Source organism: Lobosporangium transversale (genome assembly GCF_002105155.1).
Source record: "Lobosporangium transversale strain NRRL 3116 chromosome Unknown BCR41scaffold_29, whole genome shotgun sequence".
Lineage (NCBI taxonomy): Eukaryota > Fungi > Mortierellomycota > Mortierellomycetes > Mortierellales > Mortierellaceae > Lobosporangium > Lobosporangium transversale.
This window is the reverse complement of record NW_019029007.1, coordinates 57,533-80,799: the sequence shown is the minus strand read 5'-3', so window position 1 is coordinate 80,799 and position 23,267 is coordinate 57,533. Positions and strand designations below refer to the sequence as shown.

The 23,267-nt window shown below is 42.8% G+C and overlaps 9 protein-coding genes across 9 annotated transcripts; 4 read left to right on the top strand and 5 right to left on the bottom strand.

Annotated features, from left to right (window-relative positions):
• Positions 1–48: 48 nt before the first annotated feature.
• Positions 49–2,133, bottom strand: BCR41DRAFT_357205 (hypothetical protein; the record flags this gene model as incomplete). The annotated part of the gene is given in 6 exon segments (XM_022024834.1): positions 49–207; positions 305–447; positions 467–585; positions 684–911; positions 942–1,150; positions 1,458–2,133. Coding segments are annotated over 6 exon segments (1,461 nt in total), but the record flags the coding sequence as incomplete, so codon positions are not given.
• Positions 2,134–3,034: 901 nt separating this feature from the next.
• On the top strand, positions 3,035–5,910 carry BCR41DRAFT_357204 (hypothetical protein). Its single transcript, XM_022024833.1, has 4 exons — positions 3,035–3,533; positions 3,658–4,815; positions 4,860–5,525; positions 5,644–5,910. The coding sequence occupies exons 1-4, from the start codon at positions 3,237–3,239 to the stop codon at positions 5,707–5,709; spliced, it is 2,187 nt and encodes a 728-aa protein (XP_021879442.1). The 5' UTR covers positions 3,035–3,236; the 3' UTR covers positions 5,710–5,910.
• A 499-nt stretch (positions 5,911–6,409) lies between these two features.
• Positions 6,410–8,868, top strand: BCR41DRAFT_357203 (hypothetical protein). The gene is made up of 7 exons (XM_022024832.1): positions 6,410–6,733; positions 6,811–6,949; positions 7,312–7,625; positions 7,767–8,201; positions 8,238–8,403; positions 8,449–8,647; positions 8,752–8,868. The coding sequence occupies exons 1-7, from the start codon at positions 6,566–6,568 to the stop codon at positions 8,861–8,863; spliced, it is 1,533 nt and encodes a 510-aa protein (XP_021879441.1). The 5' UTR covers positions 6,410–6,565; the 3' UTR covers positions 8,864–8,868.
• A 162-nt stretch (positions 8,869–9,030) lies between these two features.
• BCR41DRAFT_387852 (hypothetical protein) lies at positions 9,031–10,231 on the bottom strand (the record flags this gene model as incomplete). Its single annotated transcript, XM_022027936.1, has 1 exon — positions 9,031–10,231. The coding sequence occupies one exon, from the start codon at positions 10,229–10,231 to the stop codon at positions 9,110–9,112; it is 1,122 nt and encodes a 373-aa protein (XP_021879440.1). The 3' UTR covers positions 9,031–9,109.
• A 55-nt stretch (positions 10,232–10,286) lies between these two features.
• On the bottom strand, positions 10,287–10,903 carry BCR41DRAFT_398098 (hypothetical protein; the record flags this gene model as incomplete). The annotated part of the gene is made up of 2 exons (XM_022028934.1): positions 10,287–10,388; positions 10,472–10,903. The coding sequence occupies 2 exons, from the start codon at positions 10,901–10,903 to the stop codon at positions 10,287–10,289; spliced, it is 534 nt and encodes a 177-aa protein (XP_021879439.1).
• Positions 10,904–13,347: 2,444 nt separating this feature from the next.
• Positions 13,348–14,503, bottom strand: BCR41DRAFT_387851 (hypothetical protein; the record flags this gene model as incomplete). Its single annotated transcript, XM_022027935.1, has 3 exons — positions 13,348–13,823; positions 13,917–13,968; positions 14,072–14,503. 3 exons carry the CDS (start codon positions 14,501–14,503, stop codon positions 13,459–13,461), a joined length of 849 nt encoding a protein of 282 aa, XP_021879438.1. The 3' UTR covers positions 13,348–13,458.
• Positions 14,504–16,107: 1,604 nt separating this feature from the next.
• Positions 16,108–20,078, top strand: BCR41DRAFT_398096 (hypothetical protein; the record flags this gene model as incomplete). Its single annotated transcript, XM_022028933.1, has 6 exons — positions 16,108–17,442; positions 17,531–18,500; positions 18,618–18,912; positions 18,981–19,071; positions 19,194–19,433; positions 19,641–20,078. 6 exons carry the CDS (start codon positions 16,108–16,110, stop codon positions 20,076–20,078), a joined length of 3,369 nt encoding a protein of 1,122 aa, XP_021879437.1.
• A 103-nt stretch (positions 20,079–20,181) lies between these two features.
• On the bottom strand, positions 20,182–21,593 carry BCR41DRAFT_338641 (ChaC-like protein; the record flags this gene model as incomplete). The annotated part of the gene is made up of 5 exons (XM_022022120.1): positions 21,415–21,593; positions 21,013–21,154; positions 20,730–20,894; positions 20,524–20,614; positions 20,182–20,408 (listed from the first exon to the last, which is right to left on the bottom strand). The coding sequence occupies exons 1-5, from the start codon at positions 21,471–21,473 to the stop codon at positions 20,182–20,184; spliced, it is 684 nt and encodes a 227-aa protein (XP_021879436.1). The 5' UTR covers positions 21,474–21,593.
• A 627-nt stretch (positions 21,594–22,220) lies between these two features.
• BCR41DRAFT_372233 (hypothetical protein) lies at positions 22,221–22,727 on the top strand (the record flags this gene model as incomplete). Its single annotated transcript, XM_022026666.1, has 3 exons — positions 22,221–22,242; positions 22,337–22,488; positions 22,590–22,727. 3 exons carry the CDS (start codon positions 22,221–22,223, stop codon positions 22,725–22,727), a joined length of 312 nt encoding a protein of 103 aa, XP_021879435.1.
• Between the last annotated feature and the right edge of the window lie 540 nt (positions 22,728–23,267).

The following is a 23,267-nucleotide window of genomic DNA, read 5'->3' as shown; positions in this document are numbered from 1 at the left end:
GATGCAAGATGCATGATTATGATTTTTTTTTTTTTTTTTTTTTTTGCCAATAATTATTAATTATGATATGGTATACACATATTCGTAGATTGGGAGAGAAGGATAGAAAATGGGTAAAAGGTTATGATTCGATGATAGCATGTGGGTTGCCAGGTGCGCGTTCCTCCCAATAGTTGCTCTCATGCTTGGGAGTATTCGCTTGGGCTGCTGCGCACCGTTGTTCCTGAAGAACCCGATGGTGGAGGGGGAGCAAATGCCACAGGGGTCATGGCATGACTTCCGAATACAGGCTATTGCCTCCTACTATCCTGTAGGGTATATCCACCACTGACAGGTACTGCTTTGATGGATTCTGGAGAAACATGCATACCCGACATTGGAGAAACGGCGGAGACAATGATCGGATTGGATACGCCCGCAGCAGAGTAAATAATAGAGGTTGATAACCTTGATAGCTATAAGGCACATCCTGTAATGGTGTTGTGGTAGTTGTTGTTGTTGCTGTTGCAACTGAAGTTGTTGTTGTTGCTGTTGCAATTGAAGTAATCTTCGCTGCAAGTCAAGTTGCTCCTGTTGATTCTGAATCTGTGTCCGCATTTTTTGTAATTCGTCATCATCTTTGCCTTCTGGTTGCAAGGGCCGCTTGCATGATGGGTTTTCCTCAGGATCTCAGTAGTTTTGACAGGAGTGGCACGATGTTGCTTTTTGCGAAAAACGAAGAAAAGAATAATTCCGCAGATGACAGCGACCGCAGCGACGACCCCTCCTGCGATAGCTCCTGCATTACTGGATGATGACTCATTCTCCGGTCCTTTGAGTCCATTGGTTCCTGTAGGCGCTGGAGCCGACGAAGTTGTTTCTTTTCTCTTTCTGCAACATAAGCTTCCGGGGGAGTATACGTTGTACCCCAGCTGTTAGTGCCGATGTTGGTAAATGGAGACGTCAACAGGGCCTGCGGCATCATCGGACGTCTGTCCTCCCCAAATCAGGAACTGATCACCTGCAATAGTACACGCTGTATAGGCCCTTGGAGGTCCAGAAGCGCCTTTGAGTCCATTTCCTCTGATTGTATCCAGAATATACAAATCGCCTGTGAATGGCCCAGCGACAGGTCTTCCACCACATACGATAACCAATGTGCCATCGTCATCTATAAACATGATTCAAGACAGACTTTAGACACGAAAAACGTGAAACGGCACGGCACAAAAGAAATAAGGTTGCACATATTATTCTACTGTTTAAGCTTACTGGACGCCATGCAATGATCTGCTCGCCAGGGTGGAGCAACTCCTGTTGTATGCTACAAATTAGTAAGGGGGTAAGCAGGGATGATGTTAGCATTCTTTTTTTTTTTTAAAAAAAAAAAAAAAAAAAAAAAAAAAAGCCCAAAGGAGCAACAAGACTCCTTGACTAGCACAAGTGTCGCATATTGAGCTATGACAGCATGCTCACACTTACCATGGTATACCAACTGTTTTCGTTTGGGACAAACTCTGTGACAACATTATCAGTAGTGACAGGCCTGAGTGTGGCGTTGTAACCACCAAAGTACAGGATACTCTTCCGTCGAGAACACCACACGTTGGCGTAGTAAGCTCTGCTCTGAAAGATTGTTGTATTCATCGGAATTGACGTGAACGAATCTGTCGAAAAGTCATAAACGCTCATGATGTCGCGAGTGTTGTCTGTGTAGCCGCCAGCCAAGTAAACAAGACCGGTGTTGGGATCTGTCACAGCTCCAACGCCTTGACGATCGGTGTTACCGATACGTAAATTGGAAGGCGTCCAATGAGTTGTGATGAGAGAGTAACGGAAAGCAAAACCAGCACTACCAGAGTGAAAGGTAATCATGGTCTTTTGATCCGCAGAGAAGGCAGCGGGGAAAACATACTGCTTTGGCCCATCATTAAGCTGGGTCCATGCAGGGGCAGAAGAGTTCCAAGGGACAGCAAGGTCGAGAGAGAAGAACTGACCATACGAGAGCTCTTCATTTCGACCGCCCTGGATATAAAAGCGTGTGGCAGTTCTGGCAAAGGCAGGGCCCTGGACAGCTAAAGGAGTGGACTGTGCCTGAACTGCTGAGACTAGCAAGTCTAGGGATGTTGTGAGGGTGACGAGAAGTAACGGAGAGCTTTGAATGAGAATGATCTGGAAGCGGATGGGGATGAGGATGAAGATGAGGATGGGGATGAGGATGTGGATGTGAATGAGGATGAGCAAGAGGAAGAAGGAGCGTGTTGTTTGCGAGGCCTTTTTGAAGCATGCTGATGGGAAAAGATACGTTGGAAGGTTAAATTAAGGTCAGGAAAGAGGGAAAAAAAAAAAAAAAAAAAAAAAAAAAAAAAGGTGGGAGTGAGAAGGCGGTGTAAGGACAGAAAGAGAAAGAGAGAAAGAGAGAAAGAGAGAAAGAGAGGATGAAAAGAAGGCTGAAAATAAAAAGAGCGATTGATGAACTACGAGCAATGCATCCAGGGAAAGAAAAGAGAAGGCTCTCTATCCTCTCCCCCTCCCCCTCTCTTTTTTTATCTTTCTGAGCTGGGCTAGGGCAGAAAACATGTCCCTGCGCTCTCTTTCATCTTCATTTGGGCACCATACATTGATGCATGCGTTCTATCAACCTTTTTTTTTTTTTTTTTATTTTTTTTATTTTTTTTTTTATACGTATTCTTCGGTATTATACAGAAATATATATCTGCATTCCAACTGATCCACTTCATCGCCTTTGATTCCTTCGATCGTCTTGTCTGGCATGGCTAAAGAAAAAAATTAGCAGGGGTCAAGGAGACAGGGCAAGGCGAACGCGCGTAGTTCTACAGAGATTGGCACGTTCCAAATGAATAAACCATACATTTAATGAAACACATGTTGGCCTCGCTGACAAACCTGCCATTTTTGCCATTTCCCGCGGACAATTTTTTTTTTTTTTTTTTTTTCACCATTGCTTAATTGGAAATAACAATTATCCATGATGGCATCATCATTAAAACCATGGCCTTTGCGCTATGCTCTTTCTCTCTTTCTCTTTCTCGCACTCTCTCGCATACATTCTCACACACAGGCGTATATCTCTGCTCCTACTCTCTTCTCATTCATGGTTCATTCGATTCCATTCATCCCACTTTTTTTACCTCTTCACTCTTGACTCTTCTTCCTTGCTTCTGCCTTCTCTCCTTCCCTTTCTTCTTCCGCTCTTTTCAACAGAAAAAAATCTCCAGAATTCGATACATCAAGACATGGGTGCTGTTCAGTCCTTATTCGACCACGAAAATGAAATTGCTGCTGCAGCTGAAACAGGCAGGCAGCAAAGCATGACTGACCAAAAGAACCTTTCCTGGGGCAGTACGAAGCTGCATAAAAGCATGGCTTCAAAGTTCACGGAACTTGAGATGCTTTCTCTGCGTACTGTTCTTCAGCAACTCCAGCAGAAACAGGACAAGGCCATCCGACAACAGGCTGCAGTTGAAGCGAATGCTTCCCAAACAAAGAAGGACATCCGTCCTGTCTCTGGGATCACCGAAGCGACCTTTGTGGTAATCATCATTGTATCTCCAATGGTCTCGTACTTTTATTGGGCAAATAATCCGATGGGATGTTTAAAATTCGGTACATTGTCTTTCCTTTCTTTCTCTTGATCTTATTTCTTCCCGTGGACAGGAATATCTTGATATTCCTGGTAACAGCCGTGCAGCACAGCTGCTTTTCCGTTCATTTTACAATCTTTCAGTGTATCCTGATCACCCAGAAACATTGCGGAGCCAAGGGCTACCCAAGGTTCTAACAGCTCGTGATTTCATCAAGCCTTTGGCATTGTATTGTCAGAAAGTAAGCGAAGGCACATTTGTGGATCTCAACCCCCTCAAAGTTATCTTTGAGTCTTTTGCTGCCACAGTCCCCAAAGAGCAAGACTCCGCCCAGGCCCATGGGAGCGACAACAACGTGAACAATACCAATACTGACGCCGATACCTTATCGTCATTGGGAGGAGAAGGCTCACTACATCGTTCAAAGACAATAGAGGATTCGCTTAAAGAACTGACGCTGCAATGGGATCCAGAAGATGAAGAAGATGTAGATAGTGGTCCCAAGGTGGAGGCATTAGATCTGGTCGAAGTCCTCGATGGTTTATTCTGCCTTATCGAACAAGTGCTCCATTATACTGAAAGCAATGACAATGGTAGCCCAACAAATGATTCAGCTGCAGAATCACATTCTGTATCCATTACCACAACAACTATAGGATCTCATCGACATCGAGCTCTAATAATGGTAGAGCATCTTATTCAGTACAGCAAAGCCTCGTCATCCAAAGGAATCAACACGCCTCTTGATTTGACTTCAGAGCTCATTGATTTTGCCATGTTTTCAAAATATGTCTCGCGAAACATTCCTAATCTCTTCCAAGTACTCTCACCCTACTTTTACAATCTCTTTCTCATCGGTAATACCCTCCGACCAACAGGATCCAACACCAACACTAGCACCGCAGGAAAGTATATTCTACCCGGGGTCTCTCCGATCCCTAAAATGAGTGCGCCCTCAACCATTCTGACGCCAGAGACTATTGCCCTGGTCTCATGGTTTCTCCCACTCAGTAAGACAACGCCCACAATGACTCTGCTTTACGCAGGAAGTCAGCATGGATTCAGCATGAGCCAATTTGAAAGTCATGTTTGTAAATATCCGGCACCAACTTTGCTTTTATTGCTGGTCGAACGCCGAAAAACCGCGGCTCCTACTTCAAATAGAAGAAAATCCATCTCATTTGGCTCTGCATTATCGCACCATGCGCCTTCATATAATGCACAATTGAGTGTTGAAAGCTCCAAATGGCCTTCTGACCGACACGTGAAGCAAAGCTCGCAGCCTTGGCAGAATTGACTGAAACACAGTCATCGTCATCATCAGAGGGTCTTCCTATCAATGTAGCCCCAAGACCAATAGTTCGGAAAGAAAGACTAGTCTTGGGCGCTTATGTGTCAGAGACATGGAAGGTTTCTAAAACAGGATGGGGCAATGATTCATTTGCACTTTTTGAGTTATCACCATGGTTCGAAGTTTTTCCGGCCAAAGTAACAAATTCCTCAACGACTGCAGCTAATAAAGGCCCACCACGGTCATTACCTGCTCGAACGAGTCCAAGGCAGGCAATGGGCTCAGGCGGAGCAGCAGCAAATCAACAAAAACGGGATTATATTCATTTCCTCAAAAACGTTGGCATTGGCTTTGGAGGACAAGAATCCAACAGTTGCTTGTTGTTTATGGATGATGACAATTTTCAGTACGGTAGCTACCGACAAGATTTTGCGGGGGGTAATGTGTATATGAATGCAGGGGGAGAACGACAGTTGGGATTTGAGATTGATTTCGAGGTGATTGAATGTGAAGTTTGGGGATTGGGTGGACCTGAAGCGAAGGCGCGACAGAAGAAAGAGTGGGATTTTGAGCAGCGTGAGGCTAATCGACGCGCGACAATCCATCTACGTAGTAAGGATGGAGAACAGGACATTGATAGAGATTTACTGGTAAGTTTGTGTTGACATTTTCATGTACAACGAAATACATGCATCCATACTTTACAAGGAAGAAATAACATATACATTTATGTCTATTGTTTACATTAAATATTTTTGACACAATTAGGAAATGGCAGGGGTGCTTGATCCGGATCGCGGACATCGCCATGCGCGACGCCAAAGTGCGGTATAATCTAGACAGGCTGGAGATTTTTTAAGGCTGCATGTATTAAGGTTTTTTTATAAACCGTTGCGCAGGACTGAAAGTAAACGAGATTCCTCCTCAGCCAAGCAGCCAAGGCAATCAATCCACAAGTATTAAGTATTTAATAAATTAAACTAAAGTTTTTTCAGTCGCATCGAAGACGATCGAAATAAAGTAGACAATACAGAAAAGATGTGAGTAGGCTATGTTGAGTGAGCCATGTTGCTGTTAAGCATTGGGAATCAAAGTTGCATTGGTGTGATTTGCTTTGTTTGTTTATAATCCATCCAATAAGCACACATTATCCAAACACAAATGTATCGCCGAAAATGCATCCAAAGTTTCAGTCCTTATCTTTCTTTCTCTTCAACTTCTCCAGCTCCTTTTCTTCTCTTTCTCTTTCTTCTCTTCTTTCCTTTTCCTCCTCCATTCTGTACTTCTCTTTTCTCTTCCTTTGCTTGCTTCACAGGACACAAGGATTTCTCAAGCATATAGACTGTCGATTCTTGGGGGAAAAAAAAAAAAAAAAAAAAAAATCCGCAGGAAAAGCAATTGTTTTCTTCCTCTCTCGCAACTCTCAGTCATTTGTTCAACGAATGACTACCAGATGTCAAGGCAACTCTACGCCTCAAGGGGGCCTTAAGCTGGGCACTCGGATCATCTGTTCACTCGCCGCAGCCTCGGCCCTCTTTACCATCTCTTTCACAAACACTAACAGCAATAGCATTCATGACATTGGATTGAAATTGGATGGACACACCTCAGGATATGTCTCTGCTGCGCCAGTTGTCCGCAAGTCTCTCCAACAGTCAAGCATCTCCTATACAATAGACAGGACAATCCTATGCCTCCACCAGACTTGCCACCCAAAGAAGAGGAAGAAAAAGAACAAGAGCCGGTGGAAGAGGACCCTTGTGCGACGCTTGGGGAACTTCTTGAGCCGAACATCACATTTGAACATGTCAAACGATGTTATGAACATGTGCCTTACAATGCAACGCTTGCCGACGATGTCCTTTCAACCCTCTATACTCTGTTTCGGACTATTACATCTTCATCGACTCTGCTACACTTGATAACCTAGAAAAGCCCTTCACAACTCCACCAGTGGATATGACCAAGAGCCTTGATCTCTTATCTAAACGCCAATTCAACAGCGATTTCGAGTTCCATAAGGAAGTGGATCTACTCGTAAGCAGTCTCAATGATGCTCATGCCAACTATATGGGTAAAAAAAAAAAAAAAAAAACCATAATTCCTTTTTTTTTTTTATTGTTAAATGTCCTCCTCTCCCCCTTTTTTTTTCCTTGAAGAAAAAGCTGACCAAACCGCTTTTTTTTTAATTTTAGCACAATGCTATCGCATTATCTCTTATTCAACCGTTTGAGCTTTATGCCCCTGTCATTGATAACGTTCAGGACAACTTTTTATATCAATTTTGACCATGATGATACCAATCATATTAATTAACTTGCCATCACTTGCTAGTATCGCCCTTGTATCCACTAATTTCCTCTCCCACTTCTCCTTCCTGCCATTTTTCCAAAGACTATAAGGATATTGCAAGATAAAACTTTCAGCAATCTTGAGATTGCGAAGTAGTCACGATCGATGGCAAAAACGCCATTGATGCCATCCAGGATTGGGCCGATATCAACTCTTCGATCTCAAAGGATCGAGGTGTTCGATTAAACAAGGCTTTGGCTTCATATACATTCGATACAGACAAAAAGGACTATATACTCTCTACGGGATCGTTCTCAACAAGGGCCACTTTACCAGAACATGAAAAAGTGGTCTATCAAATCAAATGCCCAACCTCTCCAGAGTTTCCGGAAGGACAGGAACATCATATGGATGTTAAATGGGATATTTATCGCCTGATTACTGGAATGAATTCGACAGTACAGAATCATTTCTGACACAGAATTGTTACAAAGATACAGACCCACAGAATACGGAAAATCAACACCGGAGACGAAAAAGGGGCAGACAGCTGATGAACAATCTACAGCGATGATGGACCTCAACAAAGGGATACTGAGAAAAAGAAAAAGAAGGAGGGCAAAGTCAAGAGCCATAACATTGATCTGCAAGAGTCTATTCAGGCAGCAATCGAGCCACTAAACCATCAGACGATCCATCCAATACAAAGGATCCATAAGCGACAACAGCCATTACCTAGCCCGGCCGTTCGGCTGGTTTACAATGGTACCTCAACTGCCTTTTATCAACTATTGAAGAGACCCGAGATTGGCGTTGTAGTGATCCCGACACACTCGGTTAATTTAAAAACAGAGACCAGTATCATGGAGCAAGGGTTTGGTCTATTATATAATGCTGGAGTTCAGAATGTAATCCTGGATCTGACGGCAAATGGGGGAGGCTATGTGACATTTGCATATGATCTGGTGGATTGGATGTTCCCATTAGACAACATAACCTCAGTCTATCAATCAGATCTCCGAACACCCATGAGCGTAAAAGCCTTGTCACAAGTGGTTTGGTGAATGCAGAGTATAATGGCTATCATGATCCAGCTGCGTACTCAGACCCTGTCACACGACAGGATTTCACGACAAATTTCTTTTTTACAGGATCGATTGATCCGACGATCACGGCATCGGACAAGCTATTCGCCATTGGTCCTGATGAACCATAATTTAGGGGCTTTCGAGATGGGTATGCCTTGGCAGCATGATGCTCAACGAATCGTGGTCATGACAGATGGGTCCTGTGGATCGGCTTGCGGGATGAGTTTGAACCGGTTAAAGAATACACATGGGGTCAAATCGTACGCTGTAGGGGGTCGACAGGGTGAGGAGCTGTCCTTGTTTTCGTTCCCAGGGGCGTCGGTCTATGGATTAGATTCACTCTTGGACGACTTTGAGAACCTAGGAGTGGATCCACCGATGAAACGGATGCGGTATAAAGGCATCTTTCGAGTCCCGATCCTTGAGTTCTATCAGGAAGGGGAATCAATGCCAATAGAATATAATCCAAAGCTTTTCAAAGCGGATTTCCATATAGATTATACCCCATCACGGCTCGATATCACGAAGTCCTCTGGGAAATAGTGGCCAATAACCACTGGAAACAAGATGGGCAGACAGGCGATGATCCATCCATTGAACAACACTAGCCGTTATCACATATATATACAAAAAAAAAAAAAAAAAAAAAAACATTATCGATACCTTGCATTATACATAAAGGATTAATCCAACATGACTCACCCAATTTGCTTTATTTCTACTTTTTTATTTTATTATTATTGTTATTATTATTAATTTCATTATTATGTGCGACCCAGGGTTTAATATGCATGAAAAGGTTATAATGTCTCATTGCTTCTGATGGTAAAGAACAACTGCTTTCATGAACCCTATTATATGCCTTGGGGGTTTCGACGAGGACCATCCATATAGCTGTCTGGTGTCATATATTGAGGATTCTGTGGAGGTCGGGAAAGGGCTGGGGGTGTTTCAGGCTTTTGCTGTTGGTATTGTTGATGCTCAAATGGCGGCGAGACATTCGTGACTGGGCTGCCTACAGGTTGATAGACCGTAGGCTGCTGGTACATCTCTGGTTGAGGGCTGTACACAGGCGCAGTACCTGAAGAAGGGGGGACATAGGTGTTCTGCTGTTGATATGCGTTCTCATAAACTTGTTGATGTTGTTGGCTTGGTGGTGATTGGGGCTGGAAGATTTGTGGTTGAATCTGCGACGGCTGCTGGTAGTCATGGATAACAGGTGGCTGATATGGTGTATATGGTGCCTGAGAATAGACGATAGGTTGAGGTTGAGGCTGAGGCTGTGGGTGCTGGTTCTGCCACGCAGGATTTACTGGGGGGTATGATGTGGCTCCTTCTGCAGCTCCTACTCCTGTCATTCCACCATTGGTTGGCTGTTGGGTGTGGATGTAGATACCGGAACCTTGGCCTTCTCCGCTTGTTGTCGGTTTTCTATATACAAAGAATCCAATGACGAGTGCAATAACGGCCAATCCTCCAACAACACCACCGATGATGCCACCCATGTTGGAAGACTTTCCAGGATTTTCGGGATTTGTGGGATTTGTAGAATTTCCAGTCCCAGAAGTGGGTTTGATTCCCCCGGAAGGAGCAGAGGGGTCAGCTTCAGCTGTGGGTGAATATTTAGACTGCCAGACATTATTTTTGATGTTGTAAATGATAGTCAGGTTGGAACTAATGATTGTGTTGACGCCACACCACCCCAGGAAATAAACAAAATCGTTGCTCACTGCACAGTGAGTCTCTGCACGCGCACTCAGGAGACCTGCATCCGTGCCCTTTGTCCATGTCATGGTTGCAGTATCCAGAATGTAAATATCGCTTAGAACTGAGTTAGATTGCTCTGTGAGCCCACCAAAGAGGATCATCTTGGCACCTCCATAGGCTGAGACCATGCATGGGGATCGACGTGGAGAAGGCACAGTGCCTTTGGCCGGGATGTCTTGCCATAAATTAATAGCATCCCAGGTGTACATATCATTATGACATTATTGGTCCCCATAGGGGACCCGCCAAAAACAACAATCTTCTTCAGCTGTTCGCTCCAAGCAACACCGTAGGTGACATTGTAGCCAGGCGAAGATGCATGGGAACACCCTTAAGCGTATTCGCGGCAATGTCGTATTGTGCCATCTGTGTGACATTGTTGGCATATACCCATTTGGAATATATACAAGGCCCGTGGATGGATCTGTGACACCACCAATGCCGCGTACCTTGCTGAGATAAATGGAGCCACCTATAGTTTTCCAGTTGTTGAGAGAGATATCGTATTGGTATCCAACGCCACTTGCAAGTACGAACCAGCCCTGCCCGCCTTTGAGCTGTGCTGCAGAATGTTTATAATCACTAGGACCATCCGCGAGACGTCTGTAGGGTACATTGGAAGTATCCCAAGGAGTTGAGAGGTCGATTTCAAAGGTCTGCGGAATTGCGTACGTGCCATTGCTACCGCCTTGGATAATAAACCTTTGACCTTCTATAAAGGTCGATACACCACCCCATGTAGTAGTGGGCGTATAATATTGAGCGGCAGCAGGACTAGTGATGTAGGAAGAGAGCGAGAGCAGGAGGAAGAGACATGCTGTAGTTGTCCTTGTAGTTGATTTGGCTCGTGATGACGATATGATGGTGCTCAAAACAGCCATCATCAATATTTTTTTTTTAAAAGGTTTATGTCGATGCGGTGAAGCAAGGGAAGGGACAAAAAAGAGAATCCGTGGATTGCAGACAAGTTGATGGGCGCGTGTATCTGCGTATGTGGGGTGAGTGTCGTAGTATAAATAATTGTATGGTTGCCACGGATGGTGGGGAATGAAGGCGTGAAGACTGATAGAGGAATGATATAGATTCACAGGCGACTGCACAGAGACTGAAAGAAGAAGAGAGGCAGAAAGAGGGATTGAGTAGCGGAAGTATGGCAAAGGAAAGAGCGGAAGGGAGGAAGAAAGGAAGAGCGAAAGGAAGGAAAGAGGGTAGAGTGGAAGGAAGGAAGAGTGGAAAGAAGGAAAGGAAAGGAAAAAAAAAGAGGAAAAAAATCCTTAGGAGAGAGAAAGTTTGTCCCCTTGCCCTCGTCTGTTGAAAAACAGGAAAACTAACATTCTTTTGGTTCTTTCGTTTTCATTGCTCTCAACGGAAAATATCTTTCACCACAGAAGGGGGAAAACAAATAAAAGCCCATTCTTTTTCATGAATTCAATCCGTTTTATAAGATCTTGCATCTGTTTAGCTGCAAGGCCTGGTATTTTTATTAGACATGTATACATTATATAAATGTTGCCATCTTGATTGCAGGCGAGTTTGCTTGTGTAAAATAAAACCTGTCTACAAACTGAATATAAAAAATTAAGTTGTAAGATTTGACGCTCTCATTCTAACTTAGAGCTCGACCAGTAGCGGGGATTTTGAGTACACAAAGTTTGCACAGCCTTTTTGTTGCACGTGGTGCCTGATCCAGCAAGGAGTTCTGGTGCTGTGGTAAATTGGTAAATTGGTAAATTAAATGACAATCCGGTGCAGTATCAAATAACAGAAGCGTTGCTTGCAAAGAGATGCTCTCTTTCTTTCTTTCTCTCCTGCTTCTTTCTTTCTTTTGTTTTCTTTCTTTCTTTCTTGGTAAAAGTAGGCAGCAATAAAAATGTTTCTGATCACAGATGCTCTGGTGGCATTACGAGACATTTTAACGTCTTACACATTGCATCACAATGGTTACTAATATCCCTTTCTCTAACAATCCTTGCAGGAGATCGCAATCATACAGCGACCCCCATTTGACTGCTTTCTGGACTGAGGGTTATGTCGATGATCAAGAGTAAAATGGAGAAAACTTGAAAGGTAGAAAGTATTGGCGTGGAAGACAGAGTAGTATGAAAGCAACCAAAAAAATAAAAAAAAAAGACTTGGTCTTGAGACTTGTTTGATAGAGCGAAAATGAGACGTAGCTCGTGGAGGGGCACGATAGCCAGCTTTCTTGCCTCAGAAAAGATTCATAATATAACATTTTTCAAAAGGGAAAAAGGAGAGAAAAAAAAAAAAGCATGGGTGATGCTCGAGGCTATTACATGCATATCATAAAAACTTTTGGTTTTGAGCAGTTTTACGGTATAAGTACTTAAACAGCGCCGAAAGATTGCAAAAGAGAAGGATGGATTGCAGGGAAGCATAGTTAATAAATGAGAAAGAGGAAGAAAAAAATATATATCTGTTATATAATTTGCATGGATTTTGTTTACAGCTGAAGGTCGGTGACATGAGGAGTCTTCCCAACGCGTTCATGAAACATGCTTTGTATCCTTCATACGCAAAATAAACAAATACAAATGCAAATAAATTGAAAATCATTGCAAACCAGATTTGTAAATTAGCCTTGATGGTTCATGATCGGTCCTGTAACGTTTCTTGCTCTTGTCTACTTCTTGCTTGAAATACACCTTCACTCCTCTTTTTTTTTTCTTTTATTTGTCTCTCTCTTTCTTCTTCTCTCTCTCTCTTTAGCATTTCTGTATTATCTTCCTCTTCGTTTATGTAATCAAACTCTGCTTTTATACATGTTTCATTCCCCCCTTTTTTTTCCTGAAGGCCAAATCTCTTGGAGCATCCTTTTTGTGTTTTCTCTCCCTTTTTTTTTTTTTTTCTGTTTTTCTGGTCAATATGCATCATAGAGCCTCTTGAACGTACGCTTAAGTAAGAAACGCCTGCAGGGACTATGCTTAGGCATTCGAGTTAATTATCTTCCACCATCCAATTACTTCTCCTTCCTTCTCCCTCCTCCTCTTTTCTTTCCTTTTTCTTTCTTTCTTTCCTTTTTCTTTTTTCTTTTTTCTTTTATCGTGGTACCAAGTTGAGTGATGACCTTGCTGCTGCTGGAGAAAGTTCTGGCGTTATGTGGTTTTGGATTCCACCAGCCGCAAACTTCTCTTTATCGAATGAGAGCCCATCACGAGGTAAGTTGCTTCTATTTGCAGCAGTGACGGATCCCAAGTTATTGGCGCTAGAATGTCGATCCGGTGTAGCTTTGTGGGGGCCCTTTAGAGCAGATGTGGCGGCATAACTGATGCACTGGCGCTCGATTTTTTGGTGATGTCTCCGGACGAATACACTCACCAGAGTCACACAAGCAATCAAGAGGACCGTTCCAATGATACCGCCAATCACCATTAGCGATAATGTTGTCTTATGATCATCCATGGGGTTTGATGAAGAATTACCATTGCTTCCGTTTCCTTCGGACGTGATTGGGGCTGTCGTTTGGTAATCCAGCAGACCCGCCGTACCCATTATTAGTAGCACCATTGGCGTAGTAAGATGGAGGGGTGTAGGATGAGATGTACTGACCACTGTTCAGATCGTAAAGGACGATGGTACCGTCTACGGTCCGCTGACCGTTATTCCCACCCCATGCTAAGAATATTGAACCAGCGACAGTACATGTAGTTGCAGTTCTGGGCTCAAACCAAGGATCTCCCTGTGTCCATGTGAGAGAGGAAACATCCAAGATCCAAAGGTCTCTGGCAAACGTACCATTATCGAATCGACCGCCGAATACAACCACCTTACTGCTATCGTCGCCTAACGAAGATAAAAATAAATAAATAAATAAAATAAAAATGAAAATGCTGCTATAAAGAAGCCTTGTGAGGTATGTCTCCTTCTGTAACTTACTTGCAGCCATACAATGGTCTACCCTGTGTGGTGGACTTTGACCGCTGGTATTCTATGAAAAATTTCAAATACAAAAAGTGTAAAGCCTGAGAAAAAGCTCATTTGCGTCGTAAAGGCATGAGACGTAGGAAATGGTATGGGATCTCAGCACTTACGAGGGTTAGCCAGCCTCCATTACTCGGTGTGAACTCGGAAATCACATTCTGACTGGATTGGTTGTTGTTTGCCGTTCCGCCAAAGTAGATGATGCTTCTACGGCTTTTGAGGTAAACGCCTGCATAAAACAGTCTGTCTACCATATAATTACTAGGCATGGAGAGCATGGTCATGGTGTCTGTGTCGATGTTGTAGACGTACATCTGTGAATCATCGCTCTGATATCCTCCCGCTAGATAGACGAGACCAGAAACAGGATCTTGAACGGCACGAACGCCCTCTTTAGTAGGGTTTTGAACCTTGACTACAGATTGATCCCAAGAATTGCTGAGAATATGGTACCTGTACGAGAGAGCCGAGCCCGAAGCTGAGGAGGTGGCTCGGAACGTGACCAGAGTGTTCTCGTCCGTAGAAATGGCAGCTGTGTGCATTGCTTGAGTAGGACCTTGTTTCAACCCAATCCAGGTTGGGCTAGCAGCATCCCAGGCAGTGGCAAGGTCGAGGGCAAACAATTGATTTTGCTGTGCGACTGTATTCCCATTAAGGCTGACGACACCCCCTTGTACATAAAGTTTTGTTCTTGAACGAACGAATGCGGCGCCATTGACGGGAACTGGTGTATTTCCTATAATCTGACCCTGTGTGCAGATAATGTTTTGTAAAGGATAGGGAAGCGAGTGTCAAGAAGGATGTGTGCCGCATGTTGCTACTAACTCTGTAAAGATGTGCTTGTGTGCTTGTGTGCTTGTGTGCTTGTGTATATTATAAAACGCGTGGCTATAATGTATTAGTTTGAAGGGATACAATTGATACAATTGATACAATTACAAAAATAAATTGACAAATGAATATGAAAGGGCGGTAAAGTAAAAATGAGAGAAGGGTATGAAGGGAAGAAAGCGAGGTTGAATTGAGGAATGGGGAATAGAAAGTTGCTGCTTTTAAATAGAATCCTGTTGCAACAACACACACAACAAAATCATATACTATCGGGATGGCTAGTGCTCATTGTCAAATGAAAAAAAGTGTTTTTTTTTTTTTTTTTTTTTTTTTTGCAGAGATCTTTATTGATCAAGGAGGCAGACAAAGGCAAACAGAGAGGTAAACAGATGGAGCAGAGCAACCATCCAGGATATAGGTACATCCATCCATTTAGTCTGGGTCTCATGCATCGATCTGTTTAAGAAAGTGTTTGTTGGGTATAATAATACATAGACATTTGAGATGCTTTCTTGACTTTGAGTGTGAAGAGCACTTTGCACTCATCTCTTTCCACAGGAGGTCACTTTTTTTTTGTCAACTCTGACAGAGCTCACTGGCACTACTTCATTCCAAGGGGGTGATACATTTCACTCTACGAGCTGACGCGCAATCAACGAATTTTTCCGTAAACGGTGGCTCTGAAGCCCCTTATTTACTTTGCAAATACTGTAGAAGCAGTAGGATTTTTATTTTAAGACTGATTTTCAACGAATGGCTCCAAATGGTCAATGTTCCACCCTCAAAGGACACGTTGACTGGGTTAAGAACCTGTTTCAATAAACCACTCTTTCCGCTGTTCAGCCAGAGTTTTTGCCAAAAATATAAACGTGTTATTTCTATGTCTACCTCGGCAATCAGTTACACGAGACCCCGTGCTTCCAAGCCGTTGCCGTGGGCATTTTGCTCTAATTGTCTAAGCGAAAACAGCTAGTTTTGATGTCTGGTGCGCCAAGAGCCAGATAGAGGGTCGCAAACACGAAAAGATATCACTCTGACCGATGAGAACCGTGAGATGCTAATTTAGCAAGGATGTAATAGCAAACCGCATCAGCAACAGTAGTCTTTTGCTAGCATGTTGAAGTAGCACAGCCAGAATCCCTGCTTTTGAAGTGTTCTCCTTACAGCCACCGAAAATACGTAAAAAGCGTCATAACTTTAATAAAATTTGAACCATGTGACACATGAAGTAAACTCTATAGTTCCGTTTATTCCTTTGTCTTTTGCATTGGACTTTGATTCCGCTTTTTTTTTTTTTTTATATTTGCATTCCTAAATGCATCGGGCTCCAGGGAAATATGAATTAAACATTCGAAAGTCTTCAGCTGCAACTAGGGCATCAGCATCTGCTTCAGCGACGCACAGAGATATTACCTCAGTTGGGTCATTCACAGGAGCCCGTATGACATCAATACACCCAATGAGCTATATGTCAACATCTTTTATACGTGAAGAGACAGAGCAGGACTTGAAGCTGTCGCGACAGTCGCGACGTGCATTATCCATACTCTCTGATGCAACCACGCGTGACATCAATACAGTAATACCATTAAGCAAAACCCGACCTTCAGCCACCGTGAAAGCTGCTACGGGGACAACAAGAAGTGACCATAGGAGTGCTCATACAACTAATTCGAGTGAAGACGCCTTTTGGAATCCACCTGCACCGCCGAAATCACTCAGACATGGTGCAGCTACTTTATTCTCAGGTATCAGCCCTCAGGAAAAAGCCACATCAAGCATATTTGATTTACGACCGAATATCCGAACGCGTTCTCCAGAAAGAAAACCAACTCAGTCATCGTGTGGACTCGTCCTAACCAGAGTATTACCAACAAATACTAACACAGGCTCGCCTTTCAAGTCAAGGTTGTTTCCAATGGCTGGAACATCGGCATCATCGTCGTCACAGAGCAATGGAGCTTTAACAAACAGCTCTGTCTCAAAAGACAGCGAAAATCTTTTAGTTACGGCATCGACTAGTTTCAACCATCCTTCTTCGACTTTAAACGAGTCACCTAAGACTGATTCTCCACAATTCGTGCAACAAATGGACAACTATGGGAATCAAAGCTACTGTGAAGAGTCAGATGTTGGTATAGTAGATGAGGTCCCACCCCAGAAAAAACCGTATGGCGTTAGTGCTTTGGACTTTGCAAGGAAATCCATAATGCAAAGTGCCGCTGTTTCGCCACAAAATGCCATCAGGAAGATTAACCGAGTGGCAGCAACGAGCGAGGGTGTACCATCTCTCATAGATCTACTGACAGCAACAGATGCCGAGGATTTAGAACAATCTCAATTACATACTTGGCAACAAAAAGATGCGTCGCAACGGAATTCTGCAAAACCAAACAGAGCTTTCATGTTGCGAACAGATCCACTACCACCGCTCCGCAAGGATACGGCACCGTCAGCATCAAAATCTTTTATACCCAATATTCCAGGTGATCCAGACTCTATTGAAAATAACATGGAGGATTTAGTATCGAGACCTAACCTCGAAGAAAAACAGATCCGAACAAAGAAAGACGCTCCTGAGGCGACAGAGATCACTAAGCAGGAGAACGGGCTCACAAGAGACACAGTAATGCTTGACCTAAGAGCGCCGGTAAGTACAGATTGCCTGGAATTTATGATCGAACTGTAGCATGTAGGTTGCAAGGATCACTGACAGTACTTTGATGCTGCAACTCTAGAGCACGACACCCACTGGACCGGGGGTTGATAACAATAGTACTTCCCCTCTCCTTTCGTTACGAGCAAGCACAATGCGCAAACCAGCACCATATACCCCTCCAACAATCAACGAACGAGCGATGTTACGTTCCAGTCGCATGTCTGGATTCCGCGCCAGAGGTCTAGATCCAAAAGTCTTTATGAGTGCAGGGGATTTAGGGGTCCCGAGAATTCAAAAAAGGCCTCTCACTGTGCCTGTGTCTCCAGTTTTCAGCAAAATGCACGGTAAATCTCGGGCTATGGAGGAATCCGGGCCAGCTAGGAGCCCTTTTTTTGAACCCAAGACCACATTCAGAGCTAAAGTTAATAGCCCCGTTGTTGACCACTTTAAAAGGACAGGACCAATAAGACCGCAACTGCGTAATAACAACATTGCCACGCTCAAAAAGCCAGAGGCATCATTAAGCGCAGTAAACACTAGCTCACAAACCCAGTCTACAGGTCAGGAGTACGCTGACTTGAATAATGTTCCTACTAGTACTAGTGATGCTAGATCAATTAATACTGAGATAGCTACCCAATTCCGGTCCGAAGCTGCCAGCCAACCAAATCTGGATGCGATAGCCGATATTGATAACGGATCAAATTACGAGGGTAGAGTAAGCAGAGTTTATGAAGGGCCTAGTCCAGTGGAGAGTCTTTCATCGAAAGCCATCTTTGAACAACCAGATGACCAGCTCTTGGATGGCCAATCCACAAGAGCAACAGCTGGGAGCCGTCTTCACGGCCCGTCGTTTTCTCGTCGTCCTTTGACGCAGCCAATTCCGTTTAAATTTGCTACAGATGAGATCCTCAGGCGGCGCCATATCATGTTTCAACCTCGAGCTACACCGGGTCTAGGAACAACGAATGAGGGTTCTTCAAAAACGGTAGAAGATAACAGAATGAAGACTGCAGAGGTTTTAAAGCGACGGCTACCTCCACTGGTGAGTTAGTTAAACCTTTGCTGTCGCTATTCCGTTTGAAGATAATATAATATATTGATCGTTAATTTTTTTTTTTTTTCTTTCCGTTACTTTTTTTATAATTATCACTTTCATTTGGTAGAAACGCCTAACAGTCCCGTTCCTTTCCAATTTATGACCCAACGACGTGCGGAAGCACATATCCAACAACAGCAACAACAAAGTCATCATCATCAAGATGATGGCGGAGCACATATTAATGCTCATACGACGGTCACCAGAAGGCCTAGTCGACTTGCTGGGCTCTTGCCACTTCGTTCAACAACACGCGTAGATGGGGCCTCATCTAATGCAAAGGCTTCACGATTTAGGCGTACTGTACCTATTTCACCAGAACTAGGCCGCCGAGCCCATGTAAAGGCTCTTAAACCCGCTCGGTTCCTTCTCAAAAAGAGCACCAAAGAGCTGACGCAACCACATGAATTCCACTTCTACACTGATCAAGTGCTAAGGAAAGGGAAGCATTTGATCAATCAGTTAGGAGACGAGAAGAGGAATTAGCGGCACTAAATCAGCGGGAACTCAAACTGCGCAAAGTACGGAGTGTTTGTGTTAAAAGTGATCAATATCAATCACTGGTAACGATGTGTATATCTCTGATGTCTCACAAGACTGTTATTTCTTTTTCAAAAATTATAAAAAAAAAATATAAAAAAAGGGTCGGGAGCAGGGTAGTGATAGTCGACAGAACCTCGAGAGGCCGTCTCAAACGCACTCTATCAATCATTCTCGACCGATTACAATTCATAGGCCGGTCAAACCGCTGACAGAGCCTGTGAGCCCCATGATTGGGGAGAAGCGCAAGAGGTATGAGATGGAGCAGCAACGGCATCCGTTTGAAAAGAGAAGGCAGCTAGAACCCACGAACGTTGGACAAGATAGTCTCCGTCAACCACCTGTCCGTTCTCCATACCCATCGGATCAACTATCTGAAAAGATACACACTAATATTTCTGCTATAAATCGCGACAATAAATAATGAAGATGTTGGCCAGTCAGGTTCTTATTTGGATAGAGCTAACATGGCTAATCCAATATCATCCGCAAAGGACAATTTTTGGAGGGAATGGAAACCACTATCTATCAAAGGAGCTCTTAACGAAAGAGCTTCGGCGTATCAGCTTTGAGGCTTCGGGGTAGTGGCGAAACAGGTTATCGCAAACGTTTGAGTAACAGCCCAAGCCGCACTAATAGCAGCACTAATAGCAGCACTAAGGATGTAAGCGAAAGTGGGCGTTTAAGCTCTGAAGGGATATCAGCAGGCCAAGGTGGATACTACCCATTTATACGATCTCTAGCGCCAACTGCGCCCACTGTTGAATCAGCAGCTATGCCTTTATCGAAGTCAGCAGAGCCGGAACCGGGAAATCGGCGAAGAAGTGGAAGCTTTATCCCGTTAGCTCCAGTCCAAATGGCAACAAGAAATTCACCAACACAGGCATCCAGACCGCAAGGAGCTACGACGTCGGCACCGTCTGCTCAATTGAACCGTCCGAAAGGACCAATTGTGATTAACCACACACTCACACTGAATGACCTTTGACCAACATCGGGTCTTAGACATTTCTTTGTAATTTTATTACCGGTATTTTTACTTTATTTTTTTTATGTTATAGAATAAATTACCCAGTTTCGTTCTAATTGATCTATGATAGAGACGGGGCCTGTTCTATACAGGTACTACGGAAGGCGGTTTTTGATTGAACAATGATCTCTGACAACATAAGATCAAATGCTGCCTGTGATCCTGCGTCCTGGAACATCAACTCTTTGACCTTGTTCTCGAGTTCAAATAAATGTCGATCATTTCCTGTTGGAGCCACAGTACGTAATGAATGGGCTAGGTTAAGCAGATAGTCTCTGTTGGCACCAACTTGGTCCTAATGGGGAAGAGTGATAACGATGGTAAGTCGTTTACTTAAAGATAAAATATTGGAGGAAAAAAAAAAAAAAAAAAAAAAAAAAAACATCCCTGAAAGATCCCATACCATGTGAAATGTAGATTTGCTTTGCAATTTGCTCCAAAGGTGCAGGTCCAGCAAAATCAGAGTTATTAGTGCTTCCAATGTATACAATCGCCTATAAAGCCATAAAAAAAATAAAATAAAATAAAAAAAACACTCTGTATTAGTAAGCAAGCTTGATTTTAGAGAGAAAAAAAATTTTATCTCATCAAATGAGATGATCCCAATACCTTTTCCACTACAGGAATGTCACTACCAGGTTGAAAGACATCCAAAAAGTGTGTTTCGTAACCATTTTTTTCCCGATGATCCAGATATGCTTTTGTCTCTGCAACCTTGGATAATGGGATCTTGTATGCAACACCCCAGGTGATATCGTCCTGATCTGTAGAATGCTATTAGTCATTAAATAAAATAAAATATGTAAAACGTTGGCTCTGCGGGTAATTACTCAGGGGCCACTGAATACATATTAATATTTCTAATGAGCTATGATGGTACTATGTACTGTACCTTATCGAGAGTTTTGAATCGTTCTGTGAACTCTTCATAAGGAATTAAAGTGACTACACGGCCTGGTGCCTCCTCGGTGCCTCGGTGGTCCGTGCTCCTCTGCCAAAACCGGCGGACATGACCTTTGATATACCCAACCTTGCTGTAATAATACAATATTAACAAATGTATATGTATATAAAAAAATAAAAAAATAAAAAAATAAAAAAAAATAAAAAATAAAAAAAATAAAAAATAAAAAAAATAAAAAATAAAAAACTTTTAAGCATGTCTTTTATTGCTTCACATTATAGACAACATGACATTGGGGTTTGAATGCAATGTTAAAGGAATGGGATGGAGCATTTAAACAAAAAAGCACTGTAAAAGAATGAAAATAGAATTTTCAGAAGAGGGACGAACCTGTCTTCGTATTCCATATCAGGGCGCCAAATGAGGCTGCCATATCCAAAGAGCCACATGGTTTAGGATAAGGTGGTTGGTTTGGTAGAGTGTATGTTGGGTTGGTGGAAACAGAGACAAGGGTTCCGAGAAGAATAAGGAGAGAGGAAGAGAGAGAGAGAGAGGAGGATAAATTGGAGTGAAGAAAAAAGACAAAGCTTTTTTAAATTAATAGCAACAGTGAATCATGGCCCAATGCGGACATGTGGGACAATGTGGATCGTTTTTGTCATCACGCAACAATTGATAGTTGAATAAGGAGTTAAAACATATTGATTGACCTGGATTCTTACATTTACATTTACATTTACATTTACATTTACATTAACATTCTTTTAAAAGACGACATGCAGGACATACAGACACTTCCTTGCATGACCAACCAAGGATAAGTACTCACACAGAAATAGGAACCAAAGGAGCCATAGGAACAAATTCAAGAGCAGGAGCATTCGAAGCAACCCCAGCTGAAATTCCAATAACTGACACAGCCTCTAATAATAATAATAATAATAACAACAACAACATAATGACAATATTGAAGGTCCTCTTCCATTGCAAACCCTTTGTCCCCTCTTTCCGCATCCTATGGTTCATGGACAGTACCTTCCTTTGACAGCTTCTTCTCGACGCGCCGTGCGTCTGCACTTGGAAGCCGGTATTCGAGCCTTATTTCATCACATACGTCCACGTTTATGCCCGCTGGAACTAAAATCATCACCTGCTCCCAGCGGGATGTCCGTGATGATGGATGGTGGAGGTATACAATGCAAAATAAGGCCCGTAAAAGTAAGAAAAAAAGTATTTTCGATAAAGATAACTGGGTACTGGAATGCTTTTTTTTTTTTTTTTTTTTTTTTTTTTTTTTTTCATCTTATTGCAGGAACATTAAAACATACTTTTTCTTATCTTACACAACCAGTGTCTTTACACATGTCAGAGTCGATTACAAGTGTATTGAATGACTCGTCCTTAGTGCTTTATAGAGTGAATGAGCACATTCACAAGAAAGTACCACAGTTAGTTGAGGAAAAGGTAAAAGCTTCAGTAGGTTACCAAAGAAAGAAAGAAAGAACACATCTATGGACCAGGATCTAAAAGCATTTGCACTATAATATATACATGAATGAAAATAGCGAGCACTGGCTTCGACATGCAAGAGCGTCGAGACAGCTAACCAAGACCTAGAAGATGCACGACAGATCATCTCTAGTATGCAATGGCTAACTGAGTTGAGCGAGATTGAGGCTCTTGTGAAGCGAGCATTGTCATGATAATTGGATTAATGCCAACTATTACACAAGCTGTCTAATAAACCAATTCGCCTTTTTTTTTTTTTTTTTTTTTTAAGAAAAAAAAAGTGATCCTCTTACAAGGGGGCAAATACCATACTTTCTTCTCGCCAATACTATATGGTTGTTACGATTGTTATGCATCCAGAGATTTATTCATAGATCTTTTTAGAACGGATATATAAAGACAGCATTTGGCGACACTCTACTACGACTACTTCCATTTTTTATTCATAACGTCAGAATATTGTGTGACGGACATGATGAGGCCTTAATAAAAGGTTCCCGCCTGCACGTCCTCCAATGTGATGTCTTTTTTTGATTAGGGAAAGTTCAGTAGTGACCTTGAAATATTCATAAGCGAAGAGATAGTGAGGTTTTTCTACCGCCTTTCCTTGTTTTATTGCCCTCGTATAATTTGAACTGGAGCCATCCTGGTCAGTTAATGGAAGAGATGTGGAGACGATAGGAATAGTCAGTGCAATCCAAGACTTCGTCTAGTGCCCTCTTCCTCAATCTTGC